At 38.1% G+C, this 23,134-nt stretch overlaps 1 protein-coding gene across 2 annotated transcripts; it reads left to right on the top strand.

The window, feature by feature from the left end:
* The first annotated feature begins 759 nt into the window (after positions 1-759).
* LOC111195179 (stimulated by retinoic acid gene 6 protein-like) lies at positions 760-22,608 on the top strand. Of its 2 annotated transcripts, none has more exons than XM_022681698.2 (19): positions 760-844; positions 7,354-7,421; positions 7,558-7,636; positions 8,729-8,829; positions 9,560-9,690; positions 10,033-10,153; positions 11,809-11,896; positions 13,118-13,222; positions 13,420-13,493; positions 14,331-14,442; positions 14,979-15,072; positions 16,329-16,404; positions 16,559-16,640; positions 17,436-17,484; positions 17,701-17,818; positions 17,913-18,032; positions 19,686-19,849; positions 21,150-21,293; positions 21,676-22,608. In XM_022681698.2, the coding sequence occupies exons 1-19, from the start codon at positions 836-838 to the stop codon at positions 21,873-21,875; spliced, it is 1,935 nt and encodes a 644-aa protein (XP_022537419.2). In that variant the 5' UTR covers positions 760-835; the 3' UTR covers positions 21,876-22,608. The 2 variants fall into 2 exon arrangements, with proteins under 2 accessions (XP_022537419.2, XP_022537418.2); XM_022681697.2 differs by lacking the exon at positions 760-844 and adding an exon at positions 5,372-5,465.
* The last annotated feature ends 526 nt before the right edge of the window (positions 22,609-23,134 follow it).

Genomic DNA, 23,134 nt, shown 5'->3' with positions numbered 1-23,134 from the left:
AATCAGTCTGGCAGTGTGCCAAGTCCTGCTGGAAAATGAAATCTTCATTTGTCCACAATTGTCCTTGCTTTCTCTGGGTGGGTAGATGGCACTCTTTCCCTTTATCATTTCTAGGGTGAGGTCGTTTAGCACAAGGCGTCTGTGAGCAGATGTATAAAACGAATATAAAAAAAATTGTGAAATTTGCTCTTGCTCTGTTTGTTCTTCAGTATTCAGCTTTCGGCCTTCAGGAAAAATGTGTCTTTTAGTTTGGTTTCAGCCTGCAATTTTCATTTCGGCTTATCCTGAGCTCAAAGAGACTCCTATGATCAGTTTTTATTGCAACTGTTCAATATGACCCACCAATTATTTATTACTGTCCACCTCTTATTCCTTGCTGAACTTGGAACAGGACTACTACTAGCAATTTGTAGTTCTAAATTCTCAATATTCACTCTCCAGGAAAGCTTTCCACAACTTCAATTACTTCTTCTTCTTCTACAACGTGATCTTGGGGCTGGGGAGCTGCATCTTTCGGCTGTTTGGCAGCGCCTTCGTCAGTTTGTTGCTGGTCTCGCGCCTTCACCGGACCATCATGCCAAAGGGCTTTGAAATGCTGGATAAAGGTAGAGCAAGGAAAAATAGAAAAGTATAAGAAGAAGAGCACATACTTCATAACAGGGGCATTGTTGATTTTTATTCCTTCGTTCTGTGTCTGCAGGCTATCGCACGTGGATAGGGATGATCATGGCTGATCATTATCATTGCAACCCAGTGATGGTCTGTTTCTGCCACCTGCTGCTCGGTCGGACTCTGCAGAGGGAGAAGACAATCAACGCTTACTCGCGCTTAAACAATGCTTCAGGTACTCACACATACCCACCCATTCAGCCTATAGCAGTTTATAGCTCCACCCATTCAGCCTACAGCAGTTTATAGTTCCACCCATTCAGCCTACAGCAATTTATAGCTCCACCCATTCAGCCTACAGCAGTTTATAGCTCCACCCATTCAGCCTACAGCAGTTTATAGTTCCACCTATTCAGCCTGCAGCAATTTATAGCTCCACCCATTCATCCTACAGCAGTTTATAGCTCCACCCATTCAGTGTACAGCAGTTTAGTCCCAAAAAATGTAGTCAAACCCATTCAGCCTATACATTAACAAGGTTTCATCAATTTGGCCTACAGCTTAAGGACTCATCAATCCAAGCCTTGAATCTTTGTGAATAAATAAATAATAATAATTAAATAAATAACAAAGAAACAAGGAAACGAGGAACAAGTAAACATGAAACAAAGAAACACAAATAACCAATAACAAACGAGCGATGATAATAAACAAACAGGGAATATATATATAAGGGAAATAAACTAGAAAATAAATAAGGAAATAAACTATAAACGTGAAAACAAGAAATAAGCGAGAAACAAATGACTAAGGTTATATACAGGGAACATAGAGCTAAACAAGAAACTAAACTAGACAAGGAGAACTAAACTAAGCAGGGCAAAGGAGTAAACAATGGAAATAAACAGGAAACCAGAAATATACACGAGATAAACAGAGGTAAACTCAGAGCAAGGACTTGGGCTATGAAACGCGGTGAAACAACAGAGAGACAAAACAACAGGGGAAGGTGCAAAGACCAACCGAGGAAAAGGTGGCAGAGGAGGGCTATTTATAGTAACATAAAACACACTAGAATTGGAAACACCTGGGGAAGGGGCGGAGCTACAAATGAGAAACACATGGTGGAAATCTACTGACAAGAGACACAGAGAGGCACAGGTCACGTGGGGAAGACACACAGAGACATGAGACAGGGCTAAGACGTGACAGTAGTATAGGGGAGTCTAGAGGAATAAAGGGCAGTATAGAGGGTATAGGGTAGTATAGGTAGTATATTGTAGTATAGAGAGTAAAGGGTAGAATAGGGGAGTCTGGTGGAGTAAATGGTAGTATAGATGGTATAGGGTAGTATAGAGAGTATATGGAGTATAGGGTAGTATAGGGAGTAAAGGGTAATGTGGAGAATAAAGGGTAGTTGAGTTATTTAGGGAATATAGGGTAGTATAAGGAGTAAATTACAGTTGGGTAATATAGGAAGTACAGGGAAGTATTAGTAGTAAAGGGTCATACAGGGTCATGGAGAGTATAGGGTAGTTGAGTAATATGGGTATTATAGGGAAGTATTGGGAGTAAAAGGTGGTGTAGGTGTAGTATAGGGAGTACAAAGCATTATGTAGAGTAGAGGGTAGTTAAGTAATATAGGTAGTATAGGGTAGTATTTGGAGTATAGGGTAGTCTGGAAAGTATAGGGCAGTTGAGTAATATAGGGAGTATAGGGTAGTATTGAGAGTATAGGGTAGTATAGGAAGTAAAGGGTAGTATGGAGAATAAAGGGTAGTTGAGTTATTTAGGGAATATAGGGTAGTATAAGGAGTAAATGACAGTTGGGTGATATAGGAAGCACAGGGAAGTATTAGGAGTAAAAAGTCATACAGGGCAGTAGAGGCGATTTTGGGTTGTATAGAAGAGCATAGGGCAGTATAGAGAAGTATAGGGGAGTCTGGGGAGTAAAGTATGTTTGAGTAATAAAGCAAGTATAGGGAAATATATTTTAATAGGGGTGCCGAGTGGTCCAGCGGTCTAAAGCGCTGCCACTATGAGCAGGAGGTCGCTCAGAGGGAGCAAAATTGGCCCTGCTCCCTCCGGGTGGGTAGATGGCGCTCTCTCCCCACATCACTCCTAGGGTGATGTCCGCAGCACAGGGCATCTGTGAGCTGATGTATGATGTAGATTTTTTATAATCTTCGGCTGTTTTTGGCAGAGCGTCCGGCTGAGGTACGAGTTCGCGCACGCTGGCTCCTCTCCTACACTCTGTTGAGGAACCCCAAACTCATCACGCTGAGGAAACACCGAAAACACAAGAGCAACAACCAGGACCAGCTGGCTGTAGCCCTGGTGATGCTGCAGACACAACAAAGGGACTCCCAGTCTTCTGACCCTCCACTCCACTCACTCTAAGTTCTCCATTCACACTGATTTTCCAGGGAAATGTAATAAGTGGTACTTTGGTGATTGTCTTAAAAATATATATATATATACTGTATATACACCGATCAAGCATAGCATTCAGATCTTTTGATCATATAGAAGCACATTGTATTGCTCTGCTTACTTCATATTATTCAGGACCCCACAGGCGGGACCACCACAGAGCAGCAGGTATTATTTGGGTGGTGGGTTGTGACACTGACGTGGTGGTGGTGTGTTTTGCTGTGCTGTCATTAGAGCTGGACATGATGAAGAATGAGTGTAGACACAAGGTCAAAGAAGGAGGTCATAATGTTATGCTTCATCAGTGTATAGAGCACCTTAAAATAGCCTTTATCTGCACTGATTTTTTTTGTTTTACAAAATTGTTTGTTCAAGCTTTAATATGGTCTAGTTTTGTATATATTTTTAAAGAAGCAAGAAAAAATTGTTTTTAATTTTTTGTATTAGTTATTTGTAAATTACTGATCTTTTATTGATTCAGTAAAAAAAGTTTGGTCTATTGATTTATTTGCTTTATATTTTTACATTTCAGTTGTTTTTTTCTCGTATATTTTGTATTTTATACTGCATGCACTTGGAGCTGCACCTGGAGATGTTTCAATTATGTTTATTTAATTTAATTTAATTTTTTAAAAAGTAGTGAACGAAAGCAGTGGCTGTTTTTTGGTTTAATGAAACATCCACCTAAAGTAAATTAGAGGTGGTCAATATAACAAAAAGTACTATTCATATAAATTATTATTAAATTTATTTTTGTTAAGTATTGTATTATAATAGTTTATCACAGTTTAGACAATATTTTTTCAAGCTGCACATTTAATTAATGCTGATTAATTGGATGGTGTACAGCTAATCTAATTAAAAATCACTTTATAAAGATGTTTATTAAGAATATGCTCCTACTGATGCATTTGTTCTGTAAAAATACAGAATTTGTGCCATATTGCCCAGTTCTACAGTAAACCTTGTGAACACATTTCTGCTATATTTTTTTTAAAGTAGCAATTCCCTTTAAAAGAGGCACTCATTCTGTAAAGCTGCAGTCCAAAGAACTTTTGTTTAAAAGCTGTATATATTTGACAACATATTCTGAGATACAAAAAGAAAATTGTTGCTGGAACTTTGAAAATATTAGGTACCTTGTTTTTGCCTTGCTTACCAACATATCAAGAAAATGTAGGCTATTTGTGTGATATTACATTTTCAACACTTGTTTCTCCTGTAGATCTGTGGAACTGACTGTTTTATAATTCAGTTATAAATATAATTATACAGGAATGTCTTATGTGTAAGTACACAATAAAGTTAAAAAAAAAAAAAACTGGACGTGAGTCGTGTTCAGGTAAATTTCTGGAATATTGCTATCTTGCAGCAGAAAACACAGGTGCGCCACTGACTGATTAAAACCCTGATAACAGTCAAACGCTCATTGCTATCTTGGCAACGCAGGCATGCCCTAACCGCTCAACAGACATGCAGCAGTGCACAAGCCTTTCCACTAAAGTTAGAGCAAATCTGGCTCTTAAATATCTCAAAATAATGACTTAGTATCTTAAAATAATGACTCATATCTAAAAATAGTGACGCAGAATCTCAAAATAGCTTCTCAGAATCTCAACAAAAACGACCCAGCATCTCAAAATAGTGTCTCAGAATCTCAGAATACCAACTAAGTATCTTAACAAAATGTCTCAGAATCTCAAAATAACGACTTAGTATCACAAAATGACGCAATATCTCAAAATAATGACTCAGAATCTCAAAATAGCAACTTAGTATCAAAAATAACGACTCAATATCTCAAAATATTGACTTAGAATCTCAAAATAACAACTTTTTTCTCAAAATAATGACTTAACATCTCAAAATAATGGCTTAGTATCTCAAAATAACAACTTAATATCTTAAATGTTGTGCAATTATGTTCTTTTTTCTTTACCTCTATAAAAAAATATATACATGTTCAATCTTTTTTTAATGTTTCTCTACTTTATTACTTTTGAAAGACCAACACAATAGTTTTACATAACCTTAAAACATAACATTGCAGTTTTGGTTCAGTTTTAGATTTTGCAGGGGGGGTGGTTGTTGCGAATAAGTGAACCATTTTCATTTTAAGTTAAATGTTAATTACACTAATTAAGGCAAGCAAAAGAAGTTAAATACTGAAAAAATATATACTTTTAACTATTTTTTCAGGATCTTCAAACTTGACCCGTTACATAACAGGAGGGTTAAATCATTAAATTATTTAAGGATTTTTTTACATTTATTCTTTTACATTTAGAGCAGCTCATGGTAGACCACGCCCACATTCCAGCAGCGCTCCAGCTCGTGTCTAGACACACAGAGAGAGCGCGAGCTTCAGGATCCTGGACACGCGGAACAGTGCTGTTGTGGGGAGGATGAGCTCGAGAGAAGTTGTAAGTGTTTATCTCGGGATAAACTCCGGAGTTTGGGGGTGTTATTGTGGGGTTATTATGGGCTGTAGCTGTGTGAGAGGAAGAGGAGCTTTTTCCACACGCTGTGGAAACTTTTCTTTTGTCTGTTTTAAAGTGGTAATTAGTTGAAGAAAATAATAATTTAAAGCTGAATATCTGATATAAACCCGGTTCTGAGGCGTTTTTACCTGATACTTATTTAAAGTTCTGGTACTTTAGCGGTGGCGAAGCTTTGATAACTTTCTGAATCTCCACAGACTGGAAAGCCGTTAGCAGGACTGGGAGTGGGGCTACAGGACGCTGGACCAGTATCAGCAGAACTAGCCTTTGCCCACTATTTTTATATATGTTATAAAAACACTGTATAACAATGTATTTATATATTTAACATTTACTCAGAGTGAACACATTTTAACACATAACCTGCGCTTTTTATACTGTATATTGTGTACTGTAGTTACTTTTTGCCTGCATGTCCACAGTGCTGCCTAGTTAACCCCTAAAAGCCCAGATCCATTTCTGAACATTAATGGCAAATAAAAAAAAAATCAGATAAATTACTTTCTATTTCAGAATATCGACTTATAATCTCAAAATGATTACTTAGAATCTCAAAATAATGAGATAATATATCACAATCTCAAAATAATGACTTAGAATCTCAAAATAACAACATAGAATCTCAAAATAATTACTTAAAATCTTAAAATAATGACTAGAAATCTTAAAATAATGACTTAGAATCTTAAAATAACAACGTAGAATCTCAAAATAATGACTCAAAATCTTAAAATAATGACTTAAAATCTTAACATAATGACTTAGAATCTCAAAATAACAACATAGAATCTCAAAATATCGACTTAGAATCTCAAAATGATGACTTTGTATCTCAGAATATCGACTTAGAATTTAAAAAAATAATTACTTAGAATCTCAAAACAACAATTTAGTATCTCAAAAATAATGAGATAATATATCACAATCTCAAAATGGTGACTTAGAATCTCAAAATAACTACATAGAATCTTAAAATATCGACCAAATGATGACTTTGTATCTCAAAATATCGACTAAGAATCTTAAAATAATTACTTAGAATCTCAAAATAACAGTTTAGTATCTCAAAATAATGAGATAATATATCACAATCTCAAAATAATGACTTAGAATCTCAAAACGATGACTTTGTATCTCAGAATATCAACTTAGAATCTTAAAATAATTACTTAAATCTCAAAATAACAATTTAGTATCTCAAAATAATGAGATAATATATCACAATCTCAAAATAACAACATAGTATCTCAAAATATCGACTGAGAATCTCCAAATGATGACTTTGTATCTCAGAATATCGACTTAGAATCTCAAAATAACAGTTTAGTATTTTAAAATAATGAGATAATATCTTAGAATCTTAAAATAATGACTTAGAATCTGCAAATGATGACTTTGTATCTCAGAATATCGACTTAGAATCTTAAAAATAATTACTTAGAATCTCAAAATAATGAGATAATATATCAAAATCTCAAAATAATGACAGAATCTCAGAATAATGAGATATAATGACATGTATAATGACACTAGCTAACACCACCACCATACCAGTACAGTCCCTACAGTGCTGAGAATTAGCGTTACACTCTGCAGTGTAGAAATATAAAGTGTCCTATATGCTCAGTGGAGCCAAAAGTGGATAATTGGTGTAGAAACAAGATGATCATGATGTTTTATTACTAATCTAGCCCTGGAACCAGGCCCAGAGGCCTCCAGCTGTGTGGTTCAGTGTAGCTCTGAGTGCTTAAGGTACAAAACAGGACAGTTTACTGTCAGGGGCATCTGTAACAGCTTTTTCTCCCATCAGGTCTGCTGGTTTTTAAACTCTAACAACTCTGAGAATGACGATGATTTCAACCCTGAACAAATCGAAACGTGAGAAACGGCTTTAAGCTTGTTTTTTTATAGAGGAAAAATTATATGTATTTATGAAACCGCAGTAATAATCTTTCTTGTTTGTTAACAGATGATATTTAATAATGAAATTACTGCTCATGTTTTTTCCAACCAGGAATACAACTGATGATTTCTCTGATGACCGCTGTCACATTACCAGAGAAATATTCCTTCATGCCTGTATCCTGCCCTCGGTAAGTTATTCAATCCAGAACATTCACTGTTTTATTGATTACTGGCCACCTACAGTGGTGTGAAAAATTATACATCCAGCATGGCACAAAAGAACCCAGAACTCGTTATATGTCCCGTTATGTATGGCGTAAAATAGGGTGACCAAACGTCCGTATTTCCCGGGACATGTCTGTATTTCACGTCCTGTCCCAGGCTTCCCGTGTTTTTTTCAAAAAGTGAGGAAATGTCCTGGTTTTTAAATTATCTTCATTGGACCATTAAATATACAGGCACTAGGGCACTGCGCACGGTGCTGCGTGTGACATAATCCCTGAGTCCCGTCAGTGAGAGCAGCCCTGTTCTTAATCAGAATGTAGACAGTGTGACTGTCAGTCAGTGCTGCCAATTTAGCAACTTTGTTGCCATATTTAGCCACTTTTCAGCCCCTTTAGCGTTTTTTTTTGTAAAAAAAAAAAAAAAGCGTCTACCGACAAATCTAGCGTGTTTTTGTGGTGTTATTGGAGACTTTTGGCGACTCTGAGATGAACACATGCTCTCTTCAGCCGCGCTGCTTAAGAACACGGCAAAAAAACTCATTTATGTAATTCACGAAAAAATTAAGTTTTTAAAAAGCAACAGAAGTTGTTTATTTGTAACGTTTCTAACATATTTAGATGTTTTTTTACACACTTTTTTAATTCCCACAACCTTAATCCTTTACAGCTTCAAAAACATGTATTATGCAAATTAGGTGTTGACGTCATTTAGCGACAGTTATTAGATTTAGGGAGCAAACACTTTTTCATATAGTTCTATATTGGTGTGGAAAGTTTTTTTTCTTTAGTAAATAATATCATCACTAATATATTTACTCAGGTTATATTTGTATGATATTGAAGTTTGTTTTATAATCTGAAAAATATCAGTTTGACGATAAAGCAAAAACCAAAAAAGTCTGTAGGAGGGGAAATACGTTTTCACGCCACTGTTTCTTGTATTTCCACTCCTACTATCACTTACGTGCAACTATATAAGAAACAGTTCCACACTTCCACTCTTTATATAAGAAGCCATGCCTGTTCTTAATGTATTTTTATTTATTTTTTGTACAGTTGTTTATCGTATTGCTGTTGTCGTTCTTGGAGCGCAGACGGAAGGTTTACTCCTTTGAGGAACGTTTCCCGTATCTCCGCGGACGCTTCGGCATTGTGGTGTGAGTGTGAAATTCTGTTTATTCTGATAATCAACTGATTAGAACCTTCAAAAACATGTGGAACTACCTTTACATCGCTAGACAACCAAACATATCAAACAATACCACAGAATTTCACATAGCAACACTACAGAGACCACCAGAAACAACAATAGGCCATGGTTTTATTGACCACCAAAAAACCCTGACAAATACACAGGAACATCCTAGGAAACCTTTGCAACCATATAGCAACACCAAAAGAACCACATTATTTAAATGCAGCAGCTAGTGTAACCTCTGCTTATAGTGTCAAATTTTTATATCCCCACATAATTCAGCTCTATTCAAAAAGGTGTGGTTATTGTAAAAGAGCTGGTTATGGGCGGGACCAATAACAGACCGTCAGTTCCGCTCAGCTCCGCTCCGCTCTGCAGCCTGTGACCTCGAGGCAGCCCTCAGGGGAGGGTTTATTTAAATGAGTAGGCTGTCTCTCCACAGTCTTTCTCCCTCCTCTGGTCTCTACTGCGCAGACTCGGGTTTCAGGATCGCCAACATGGCGAAAGATTTTGTCTTCATATTCAGTGAATGAATGGGAACGGTGACACGGCGTCTACCTTTTTTACAGTCTCTGGGCTTATAGGGTATTATAGAGGCTGTATATAGTTATGATGGTTATGAACGACAAAAGACCACACTGATTGATCATTTCTTCGCTGTGATGGTAAGTTCAGTTTTTTGTTGTTGGCAGGCCAATGGACTTTACTGGAACGCTGAGGAACCGATGGTCCTACGCTTTTGCTGTGGGAGCTACAACTCCGCATATGATTGACCTGCTCTCTGGTGATATTGTACCGTTTAAAGTGCCCTCCTGGATTATAGGTAAGAGTACAATTTTGCTTATAGTAATAGAGTTAATGCCCCCAGTAGAAGTGCAGTCTTCGTTCTGCAGGTTTAGGTTTATTAGTATAATAGTATTAGTGTTTCTCATAGTGTGGTAGTTTTATAACTTTAGAGTTGTTTGAGCTCAGTGTTTAACCAAATAGACCTTGTATGTCTGTATGAAAGCCCACATTTCAGTTCTACAGTGTTGTAATACTTCAATACTTTCATAGGCCGAAAATAGAACCTTGTGGTATTCAACAGTTCCCAGTAAATTCTGCCTTTTTCAGCCAATCGGGTTTCTTTGTGTTTATACAAGTATGTTTTCTTTTTTTCTCAAAGCTCTTGTGTATCTGGTGGCGGCGTTTGAGGTTGCCGTGGCTTTCTTGCCATTTTTTGCCTGTCTCTCAACAAAACACAGAGGACTGGGAGGAACTTTGGGCCTGCTGTACACACTTGCCTGGTACATAAACACACACACACATGAATGTAATCATATATGTAAGTGGTGATGACTTTAGAATTCTTAGATAGATATTATTTTATTGGGGAAAACTGTACAAGTAAAAAGGAAGGTTGGTATGCACGTAGGTATGCAGGTTCTGTATGGCATCCTGCTGCATATTTGCCCACAGATGTTGCAGCTGTACCTGTAGATCCTGCACACTTCTAGGTTGCCAAAGCTGGTTCCCCCCCTCGATTGGAGATAAATCTGGTGACTGGGTAGGCCTAGGAAATGTCAAAAACAGGCGTTGAAATTCCTGGAAAATATTTGCAGTACAAGTGCATGTGGGCAAGAATTGTCCTGCTGATAAGTGCCCTGATTGAAAGCCCTGCCATGTAATCGCTGAGCTGTAAGAGTCTCTTGTATTACTACTAGGCGTGATCGACAGCTGTATGCGTCGGCCCCCTTGATCATTGCATGAGCAGTTAGGGTAGTGTGTCTCTCCAGTCAGCACTCTCTCACCAAGAGGTACACTACCCTAAAGTAGTATCTGAGAGCTTTTTAGCCAGTGGAGAAAGAGCTTTAATTCGCTCTTGTGGCCAGACCCAGTCTTAATCATTTACACACACTAGACAGAGGTGGGCCGAAGCATGGTTTCACCCCAAAGCCTGGTTCATTTAAAGCGGCACTAGGTAGGATTTCCTTTATTTTTGATCTTTTTAAAGAAGTACAATTACAGCTTGAAACTCACTGCAGCGCTGCATTGAGGTGTAATAGGAGGAATAGCGGTCCTTTAGTGTCTGTGCCGGAGCTCCTCTGAGCTCAAACCAGACTCTGTACGTTTTCCGAGGCGGCCGCGACCAACGCTCGCGAGAACTGCGACCTGCTTTCCGACCTTTAGTTCTAATGAAACATTTATTACACTGTACAACTGTAGGGGGAGCCCACGAGCACAAAATCTCAATCCTACCTAATGGATCTTTAACTTGTGTGATCGCTCTCAACAGTTGGACTCCACAGTGGGCACATTCTGTTGTGGACATGCTCTGGTGCTTTGGGTCATTGTCCTGTTGCATTACTCAACTTCTACAGAGTTTAAATTGATATGCCTTATATTGTCCTCACATTGATACCCTTGGGAAATTCATCTTCCCCTTAATGATTGTAAGGTCTAAGGCCTAAAATCAGGATGCTCCCTTCACCATACTTTACGGTTGGGATGAGGTTTTTTTTTATGGTAAATCCATCCACACAACATTTTGCCAGTACCTTTATGCAGTGTCCATGTGATCTGTCGCAAACTTCAGGCATGCAGCAATAGTCTTTTCGTGAGCAAGTCTTCGTGGTGTCCTCCGTAGACCAGATGTGGTACAGTGCCTGCACCACTGATGCCTTTACCTTATTGATGAGTCTCCCTTGTGCTCTTGGGGTATTTTTACCAGCTGCCCACTTCTTGGTAGAGTAGCCACAGTCTGAACTATATAGTCCCTATTTGTAAATAGTTTGCCTTACACTAGGCTGTTGAAATCACTTTGTTACCCTTTCTTCTGATATATAATTACTTGTATTAGTTATATTTAAGGTGTATGATGATGTTTCTGCTTGGTCCATCCATGTAATGGTTTGTGGTTTTTAGTTGCTGTATATGTATATGCTGTGTGTGTGTTCCCCAGGTTCATTGTGGCAGTGTGGAATTTTCGCTGTGAGTACAATGTTTGTGACCCAAGTTCTTTTTTTGGTGAGGAGTCTTGCTATGAATGGGTGAGTAAACTTCAATCTAGCACTTCTAGCGCATTTAGAACCTCTAAAGAGGAAAAAGTCACATTCTAACATTCTACAGTTCTTACACTCCTAACAGATTTTGCTCCTTAAAGAGATCATTCTCAGCCAAATCATGTTTGGTTATGTAGTTTTACATGTCACCTACGAGGCTATAATAACAGCATTGAAAGCTAAGGTACACCAATTAGCGTGGTGCTAACTACCAAATTTTTCATACTGTAAGACGCACTGGATTATAGGGTGCACTATTAATAAACATCTATTTTTCTGGTCTATTTTTATACAGAAGGTGCACTGGATTATAATGCCTAGTATGCAACACTATTAAGGAACAGGGGTGTGTCAATGTTTTCCTTCTATGCTATGTAAACCAAACATGTAATTCTTAAAAAAACTATTTTCTTTTAAAGACAAACGAGTCCGGGCATTTTAATCTACACAGAACAACAGCATTAGCATTAGCAGCTAACCACTAGCACTAGCCGCCAGACAGCGCTAGTGTTTTGCAGACAGTGTTTTGGCAATATTAGCTAGCGGTTCATCCCACGTAGATTGTTTTAACATGGTAAAGGTGCACCTCTAAATGGCAAAAGAGCTAGTGCATAGCCTGGTTAGAGGCTAATGCTGCTTCAGCAGTGCTGGCTGGGGTTAGCAGCAGGCTACAGGCTGATAATACTTATCTCTAAATGGCGAAAGAGCTAGTGCATAGCCTGGTTAGAGGCTAATGCTGCTCCAGCAGTGCTAGCTGGGATTAGCAGCAGGCTACAGGCCAATAATACTCAGCTCTAAATGGCAAAAGAGCTGGTGCATAGCCTGGTTAGAGGCTAATGCTGCTTCAGCAGTGCTGGCCGGGGTTAGCAGCAGGCTACAGACCGATAAAACTAACCTTTAAAGGGCGAAAATGCTATAGTGCGCCTTATAGTGTGAAAAATACTCTACATGCTCATTAAACACAATTGCCTCAAACTGATTACAGGGGTTATTTAAACTCTTATAGACTTGCTTTTGTTTATTCAAGCTTCTATGACTTACGTTACATTAGCCTTGTAGCACCAGTGCAAAACCTCAGATACCAAATATCACCAAACCTGTCCTGGCTGATGGATCAAAAATGTGTGGTTTAATGATAAACTGGATCAATCTGTTTCTTTGATACATATCACAAATGTAACTGTTGGCCATCTACTCTGATACATGCAGCTATACAACTGGCCATATTTCCTGTGTCTGGGATTCCTTTTGGGTCGCTTTGGATGCATGCTGGTGAAGAGTGTCAAGATTTGCCTGCAGAAAAACAACCAGCAGGTTGTACACACACACACACACACACACTTGTTTTGCCTGGTGAGGGATTTTAAAATATCTCCACACTAACATAACATCAATGGAAAATGGGTCAATGAGAAACACACCACTGTGTCAGAACAGAACTGTCTTCAACTGTATTGGATAATATGGAACCTGCTATAATATTTGATATATATATATTTCTATTTCTGCAGGAAGAGGAGGATGAGGTTTTTCAGTCCCATCAGTACAAACACGTGCAAAGGCTACTGAAGAGACCTCCTGCATGGTACACACATAACACACTCTCAAAAAAGCAGACATTTACTACATTTACTAGTGCATCTAAACAATTTACTTTATTTCAGTAATTCAGTTCAAAATGTGAAACTTGTATATTATGTAAATGTATTGCACACACAGAATGATCTATTTTAAGCGTTTATTTCTTTTATTGTTGATGATTATGGCTTACAGCCAAATAAAACCCAAAAATAAGTGTCTCAAGAAATAAGAATATTATATAAGATCAATTGGTACTTTTTGTAAGCAGTGTGGGCAGTGTGCCAAATCATGCTGGAAAATGAAATCTGCATCTTCATAAAAGTTATAATCAGCAGAGGGAAGCATGAAGTGCTGTAAGATTTCCTGGGAAAACAAAACTGCACTGACTTTAGACTTGAAATTAAAACACAGTGGATCAACAGCAGCAGATGACATTGGTTTCAAATTGGTTTCCCAATGAAATGTAAAATTTACTGATGATCAGTGATGGTTTGGAGAGTCATGTCATCTGCACTGTATGCTTCCCTCTACTGACAACTTATATGGATTTCATTTTCCAGCAGGACTTGGCACACTGCCCACACTGCCAAAAATACAATAGGTCTTACATAATAACATAATTAGCCATGTTTACATACAGCCTTTTAACAGCTTAGCTGTTAATAATTTGAGTAATAGTTCAGTTGTTTTGTTGCTGCCATCAGAAACAGCAGTGCTGCTGGAGTTTTTGAACACCTTAGTGTCGCAGCTGGACTGAGATATTGTATATATATATGCTTGTCGTAAACAGTTGTCCGATGCACACACGTACAAACACTCTTATCCGTATATACCACTCTAGGCTGCTGCAGAAGACCTGGATCCAGAGGAACATCTACAGCTGGGATCCGTATTTTAAATTCCCCAACAGGATGATCGCCACTGCTGTGATCTCCATCATTGCACTCTATATGGTCAGTGTGTGAGAGCGAGTGAGTGAGTGAATGAGTGAGTGAGGAAATAATGCACACTGACATGCCACCAATCAGGGGACAGGAACTGGTATTGTGTCCCATGACTTTTGCCACATGCCATGCAAGCTAAAGAGAGCAGTACACTGACCTGTGCGATATGCATGTGGGACCTTTGAATGTGCATCGAATGTGGATGTGTTTTTTTCGCCAGAAACGCTTGTTTGATTGCATGGACAAGTCTAGCCAGACACCGCCAGTCACAATCATTAACGCCTATGGTGCTCTGTCTACTGGGTGGTAATGCAGTCTATGTAGTTTGGTTTAAGAAATGTTAAACGCTCATTTTATTTCATATTACTTCACAACATATGCAGGTTTGGGCAATCCCGAATCGTCTCCTGAAGTAAAAAATCACCATCCATTTGATACTGCTATACCATGACTTTTGGCATGCCAGTGTATTCTCTGCTGTAGGCCATTTGATGTGTTGTTGTGAAATTAGTGAACATGCCTGTGTGTGTGCACCTATCCCATAGATCATTTCATTGGAGCAAGTTTTCTCTACGGTGGGCCTCAAAGATCTGTACCCTCCCATATGGACATTGCTTGGACATGTGGACTATGCCTGGAGTGAGATGATTGTCTTTTTTATTTATCTTTTTTTCCTTCTGCTCATCATTCTTTCTTTCATGTCCTCCACGTAACCTTAACAGTCCTTTGCATGACTTTAAGATTCTTTAAACCCTTAAAATGTTCTTCATAATCACAAATCATTGGCCCTGTGTTGCGCTGGCCCTATGTGAAAAAGTAATTGACCGGCCTACTGAAATTACTTCAAAAGGGCATGGACGACTCATCCAGGAGGTCCTAAAAGAACCCAGAACAACATTGAAAGAACTGCAGGTTTCACTTACAGCCTCAGTTAAGGTCGGTGTTAATGATTCAATAATAATAAAAAAGACTGTGTAAAAATGGTATCCATAGGAGAGATCCATGGTTTTGTTATCTGACGTAAAACTAATACATTTATAGAAAAAGATCATCATACTGAAAATCAAACATGGTGGTGGTAGGGTGAGGGTCTGAGGCTGCTTTGCTACTTCAGGAGCAGTGTAGCAACCCCGGTGTCTGTGTGCTGGTACGGGTGGATCAGGCACAGCAGTGCTGCTACTATTCTCAGTCTAGTAGTGCTACTGAAGGGTTTAAGAAGCTATTTTAAGAAATAGCACTGCTGAAGCAGCATTAGAATTAGCCATTTACCGCGCTAAACGCTAGCTCTTTGACACGTCTGGCGCTAGCTGTTAGCTGCTAACGCCTTAGTGTAAAACTGGAACTCTAAGTTTATTCTAAATAAAATAAAAACGCTTTACTCACTCAAATAAACAATTTTCAGGAAAGAAATCTGTTTAAATAAACATCCCTGTTCCTTACTAGTGTTGCATAATGCGGCTAATGTATGAAAATAGACATTTATTGATATTAGTGCGCCTTTTAGCACAGTACCACATTGTCAGTGGAGTTAAAAAACAGGGCTAATGGGTGTAAAAACAAGGAATTGTAATATTGTAATTAATTCAACTCCTTACTTAATAGCCAGGTAGGAGTCTGAGAGGAAGGGAATCACTAAATTGAGATAAAATCCAGGTCGGTCTGTAGGACTAGAGAGGATGATTTGCATGTTGTTTGTTCTTTTGTTCCTTTAATAAGTCAGCATTCCAGATAACAAAGCTTTTTTTTGGCACCTTTAAATCTAAGAGATTTCCAAGACTTTCAACGATTGACCTGCATGTTCTAAAGTGGCCTGCTGATCTTCTGCAACGAATAGGAACATGACCATGTGAGCATATCTAGATAATACATAACGCTCTTTATTCTTTGGTTTCTAGATACCTGGTACGCCACTACTGCCTTATCCACTCTGGCGTCCATCGCTCACGTTGGACATACGTTAATGTGCTACAGGTACGTGTGAGCACCAAATACGTCTGAAACTAGGTTCATGTGTTTGATACATTGTATACATCAGGGTATCTTTAGATCCTTAAGGCCTTAAATGGTCTTTTAGTTTATTCAAAGAAATGATTTGATTCATTTATCTGGTCATTCATTTTTGCAGGAAGCACATGAAAAGATTATGGGCAGGGAACAAGAGCTTCTTGCCTAATAACGACTATGTCCCGCACTCTGCTGTTAGTGTGGTAAGTAGGATGTAAGAAAATATTGATAATCAGTATCGATTCACAATATTTTTCCAGTATCAATTATTGATTAATAGTTTAGATGTAAAGATTTGTGTCACTGGACAGTGCTTCATCTAGTGTTTAAACCTCACCCACTAGAGAGTGTTTTACTCTGTCATCATTAGAACCCACTGTTCTGACTGCATATTTTATATGGGTGTATTTTTTTAGTATTCCGAAAATTTTTAAATCACAATATATTGTAACCAAATATATAAAAGCAAGGAAACTCCTTCTTGTTATTAGTTACTCTTTTCTCTCAATTAAGCTAGGACAATTGTCCCATCCATTCAGCTTTTACTATATTTTGTATACATCTCTCATAACTGGTGGTGCGACAACACAAGGAGGGTGAAGACTAGCAGATGCCTCCTTCGATACATATGAAGTCAGACTCCGCCTCTTTTTGAACTGCTGCTGATGCAGCATTACCTGAGTAGCATCACAGCGCACTCGGTTTCAACAATTCAGCAATTCGATTCTGATACATCACCCTAGAAGTGATGAGTGATGAGGGGAAAGATCACCATCTACCCACCCAGAAAGACCAATTTTGCTGTATCAGGGCTCCGGAAGCAAATGGCAAGCTGCATAACCGGGATTAGAACCAGCAACTATATGTGTTCGATAAATAATAAACATTAGATAAAATATTATTACTATTATATCTCTGTGCTATGATGCTATGATGCACCCTGATTTGTTTTGCCAATCACAATTAATAACATTCAGCCAATCAATACTTTGTCTTAGGCCGCCCTTGCAAAATACCCTGGCTGCCAAATTGCCTTCACAATATGGGGTGAGTACTGCCAAATGCTTTAAATAAAAATGCACATGCTGTTATTCACAATAAAGACACTTACCATTGACTGGGGCAGCTCTAGCATGGCACAAAGTTCACAAAAAACTGCAAACTGAGCTCTACTAGTTTTTATTTTATTGTTGTAGTTCAAACAACTAAATAAATGATCTATTTTATTTAAGGTATTTTTATTAAGACGTTTTGTTTTTGCAGGTTATCTTATTGTGCATATTGCCCTCTTCGTGTTTGGGATGATCTTTGTGTATCTGGTTGTTGTCCCGATTCGCTGCGTCGGACTCGGCAAGTGGCTTATCAATCTTCTCATCTTTCTGTAAGTCCTCTTACAAATTATTAACTGCATTCTGCTGATTATGATCCAGTCTGATATAGATTCTGATCCCAATTCTGTGTGTTAAAACAAACAGGTCGAATTTCCTCATAGTGATTGCGCTGCTGATGCTGCAGATCCTGCTGGTTCAGGTTTTTTTTCTGCAGGAAAAAATCAAACCCGAGAACAAGGAGAAACCCCTTGCACTCAACAACAGGTACGTAAATGGACCATCACTAGCCACCAGTTAAGTTTGCTATTAATTTGCTATTAATCAAGGTTTTAGGGTCAAAAAGGACACTTGGAGATGCCCAAAGAGAAAATTAGAGATGCCCAAAGTGACACTTGGAGATGCCCAAAGTGACATTTGGAGATGCCCAAAGAGAAAATTAGAGATGCCCAAAATGACACTTGGAGTTGCCCAAAAGGACACTTGGAGATGCCCAAAGTGACACTTGGAGATGCCCAAAGTGACACTTGGAGATGCCCAAAAGGACACTTGGAGATGCCCAAAAGGACACTTGGAGATGCCCAAAGTGACATTTGGAGATGCCCAAAGTGACACTTGGAGATGCCCAAAAGGACACTAGGAGATGCCCAAAGTGACACTTGGAGATGCCCAAAGTGACACTTGGAGATGCCCAAAAGGACACTTGGAGATGCCCAAAAGGACACTTGGAGATGCCCAAAGTGACATTTGGAGATGCCCAAAAAGGACACTTGGAGATGCCCAAAAGGACACTTGGAGATGCCCAAAATGACACTTGTTGATGCCCAAAAGGACACTTGGAGATGCCCAAAGTGAAATTTGGAGATGCCCAAAAAGGACACTTGGAGATGCCCAAAAGGACAATTGGAGATGCCCAAAAGGACAATTGGAGATGCCCAAAAGGACACTTGGAGATGCCCAAAAGGACACTTGGAGATGCCCAAAAGGACACTTGGAGATGCCCAAAGTGACACTTGGAGATGCTCAAAGTGACACTTGGAGATGCCCAAAAGAACAATTGAAGATGCCCAAAAGGACACTTGGAGATGTTCAAAGTTACATTTGGAGATGCCCAAAGTGACACTTGGAAATGCCCAAAATGACACTTGGAGATGCCAAAATGACACTTGGAGATGCCCAAAAGAACAATTGGAGGTGACCAAAAGAACAATTGGAGATGCCCAAAACGATACTTGGAGATGTCCAAAAGAACAATTGGAGATGCCCAAAAGGACACTTGGAGATGTTCAAAGTTACATTTGGAGATGCCCAAAGTGACATTTGGAAATGCCCAAAATGACACTTGGAGATGCCAAAAATGACACTTGGAGATGCCCAAAACGATACTTGGAGATGCCCAAAAGAACAATTGGAGGTGACCAAAAGAACAATTGGAGATGCCCAAAAGGGCACTTGGAGATGTCTGTGTTGCAAGGGGCGGGGCTTAGGGTGCTGAATGTTTTGGATCTAGTTAGTTCTGTCTCTCAATGTGATCCCATTGGCTGTACGTAGTTACCAGTCTTCCCTCCCAGTCGCTGACTGGATCATATTTTAAGCATGGCAAATCAAGCAGCCAACGTTGTTCACAGCATACGACTGCTTTCAGTGACTGAAAAACTAAAATCATGTATTGTGAACCTGACAGTAGTGATTGTATGATATACCAATTACATAATTATCATGACATATTTAAGCTATTTAATTTATTCAGTGGTAAAAAAGGGTTTAGATTAGTGACAACCTGTGAAGAACCATGTTCAGTATTCAGATTTAATTTTGTCTCATTTCTGAGCATCCCCAAATTGATTATTGGCCATTATTAACTGATTGATTGATTGATTGATTGATTAAATGTTCGTAATTGTTGTCTCTCCTCTCCAGGAAAGCTTTCCACAACTTCAATTACTTCTTCTTCTTCTATAACGTGATCTTGGGGCTGGGGAGCTGCATCTTACGGCTGTTTGGCAGCGCCTTCGTCGGTTTGTTGTTAGTCTCGCGCATCAATCGGACCATCATGCCAAAGGGCTTTGAAATGCTGGATAAAGGTAAAGCAGCCCTTTGATGTTTTGGAGATAGCTAGCAATTTATTCTTAGCTTTTATTCTTAACTTTTATTTCTTGTTTTAGTTCTTTATTTCCTTTTTATTTCTTCATTATTTTGTTTTTTAATAGTTTTGTATTATTTCTTTTTAACTTATTTGGATTAGTTTCTTTTATTTTTTTTTTAATTCATTGATTCATTTATTTTTATTGTACAATGTAAGCGTTTTACTTTTTTAAACTTTTTTTAATTTTTACTTTTTTTTACATCTTATTTTTTTATCTTAATTTCTTAATTAAACCAAGTTTTATTATTTTTATTCTTATTCTATTTTTATCCTTTATTTACTGTCATTTTAAATGACTAAATGTAGTTATTATTTTTTTCTCTTCTATTATTAGCAACCCTCTTAAAATGAGGGTTGCCAAAATAAAGGTTGATTGATTGATTCATTGAAGCGAAACTTGGTTCCTGTCATAGTAATCATCAATCACCTTCAAAAACTCACAAACATAAAAAAAAAATATTAAAAAGGACAAAATTGTTTAACTATGGTATCCTAATTGGTTGCTAGCTGGTTGCTATGATGTTATGCGGTGGTTGCTTACTGTTGTCTGTAAGTGGTGCCATGGTGTCCAAAGTGGTTGCTCCGGTGTTGCTGGAAAAATGAGACTGTTACATATTGTTTAACATACTGACATTTACTTTACTGCTAATTCTAGATTAAGGGACAGTATCATTATATTAATCAAGCTAACGATGTTGGTTTGAGTTTTTTTTTTTTAGTTAGCTATAATGTGCCAAAAATAATGGGATATCAGTGGACATATTAAAGTTGACCTCAGGGGACAGCTTGGGAAGGCCCACACCTCTATAAGTTGTTAGGTGTTATCTTGTGGGTGAGGTAGTATAATGGTCAGCATGCTCATGGCAGGGCAAAGTGAATTATCGTGAATTGTGTGTTGGCTATTTAACATCCTTTGATCTGGGGGATCCAGGCTGATATCTGGCGAACGGCCAGGGCTTGAGTTACGCAAGTAAATTTCACAACTTCCTTTTGAGGCTGCCTGTAGGATGCTGCCCTCAGAACCCTGTTGGTGGACTACTCTCAGTTTAGCAGTGAGCAGTGAGGTGTTTAAAAACTCCAGCAGCACTGCTGTATCTGATGCACACCACAGCGATGTGTATATTTTCTCAGTCTAAATCAACATCGGTTCTCTAGTAAGCCACTTTAAAATGGTGCAGAGTAATGCATTATGTAAAGAATTCTGTGATACTTTCACTTTATTTGTTCTGTGTTTGTAGGCTACCAGACGTGGATAGGGATGATCATGGCAGATCATTACCATAGCAGCCCAGTTATGGTCTGTTTCTGCCACCTGCTGCTCAAACGGACTCTAGAGAGACAGAAATCTACCAAAGCTTACTCGCGCTTGAACAGCACCTCAGGTAACCTATCACACAGATAGATAGATAGATAGATAGATAGATAGATAGATAGATAGATAGATAGATAGATAGATAGATAGATAGATAGATAGATAGATAGATAGATAGATAGATAGATAGATAGATAGATAGATAGATAGATAGATAGATAGATAGATAGATAGATAGATAGATAGAGTTTAGCAGTGACGTGCAGTGAATACAGTGGTACCCCTTCTGCAACCCCCCCCCAACCCGCACGCAGCATACAATAGACCCAACAATCAAATACAGACAAATATCACTCATTTTTATGACGACAGTATAAATCTCAGATTTCTGCATGGCTTAAAATCCAGTTAAAAGATTTGAACCCTTAACATTTCTCTGCTGTTTTTGTCAGGAAGCCCAGAAGAGGTCCGTGCCCGTGCCCACTGGCATGTCTCCTACACTCTATTGAGGAACCCCAAACTGATCATGCTGAGGAAACACCGAAAACACAGCAGCGACAACCGGGACCAGCTGGCTGTCGCCTGGGTCATGCTGCAGATGGAGCAAGTGAACACATCAGCCAGTGCTGAGGGTACTGAAGACTTTGTGTAGCCCTTAATCTTTGCTAGCAAGCTGGCCATGTTTCCATATGTTTTAAAGGCGTTATATAACAGATATTGACTCCATTCTGTTCAAATGAACAAATGTAGAATTCAACCGGATTCATCAGAGTGTAATTCTTAAAAAAAAACATTTTCTTTCAAAGTCTAACAAGTGCTAGATGTTAGTGCTGGGCGATATGGGAAAAATCATCACAAATATATCACAATATTTTTTATATCACGATATCACGATAGCGATATATATCACGATATACCACATTTATATAAAAAATTGTAAATAAATTAACAAACAGGAAAATGAGAGTATTCAATCTGTAATTTCAGTTTGTTTTAGTTTTTTCTTTTAATTACTGTTTTTTATTAGTTTCAGTTAAGGAGAACTTTCACTTTCAGTTTTCGTTATTTCGTTCATTTTCGTTAACAATAATACTTGGTTACTTAGCTATATGGTGAGTATTATACCATAGCTTTATATAAAATAAAAATAGTATTAACAAACTGATGACTAAATCGTGTGCGTTTTCCTATAGGACAAACTATTCAAACATGCAGATGAGCTCTCCACACCTGATTAAAAAATCACAGTGTCTGTCTGGCTTAAAATAGTTCGATACAGCTATTAAATGAATAAATCAACATTCATAGAAAATACCAGTGAGAAGTTATGTATGCTAAATAACAAAGAAGGCAGCAACAAGCTAGAAGCTAATGAGCTAATAACAACATTTAATAAAATAACCAACTAAATTAAGCTCAAAATGCTAAAAGAAAATTAATCATTTGATAAGTATACCCTGCTGCAAAACCCAAGTACCTGGGGATCATCAACATAGAGACCAGTCTCTTTCTTATTATTGAATCATGAACACTGACCTTAACTGAGGCTGTAAGTTCCTGTAAGACCTGCAGTTCTTTGAATGTCGTTCTGGGTTCTTTTGTGACCTCCTGGATGAGTTTAAATACTTTTTCACATTTTCTTGTTGTTCCCCTTTAATAAATGAAATGCATCATTTTAAAAATGCTTTTTATATGTGCTCAGGTTATATTTGTTTGATTTTAAAGTTTGTTTGATAATCTGAAAAATGTTAGTATGACAAAAAAGCAAAAACAAAAAAATCTGTAAGTGAACATTGTATATTTATAGTGTACTATTAATATAACATATTGTATTTATAGCATTTCAGATTTTTTAAATACTTTTTTTATACTTAATACTGTGTCCTTTAGTTACTAAATTTAGGCCACTCC

Source organism: Astyanax mexicanus, chromosome 25 (genome assembly GCF_023375975.1).
Source record: "Astyanax mexicanus isolate ESR-SI-001 chromosome 25, AstMex3_surface, whole genome shotgun sequence".
Classification (NCBI taxonomy): domain Eukaryota; kingdom Metazoa; phylum Chordata; class Actinopteri; order Characiformes; family Acestrorhamphidae; genus Astyanax; species Astyanax mexicanus.
Note: the sequence above shows the minus strand (reverse complement) of the source record. Positions and strands in the feature narration are given on the sequence as shown.

What these genes read in the sequence shown, in the direction of transcription:
- LOC111195179 (XM_022681697.2), top strand. An exon ending in CTGAAGAGACCTCCTGCATG is followed by an intron (nt 13,494 to 14,330) that starts GTACACACATAA and finishes ATACCACTCTAG; the next exon opens with GCTGCTGCAGAAGACCTGGA. An exon ending in CTTTGAAATGCTGGATAAAG is followed by an intron (nt 19,850 to 21,149) that starts GTAAAGCAGCCC and finishes CTGTGTTTGTAG; the next exon opens with GCTACCAGACGTGGATAGGG.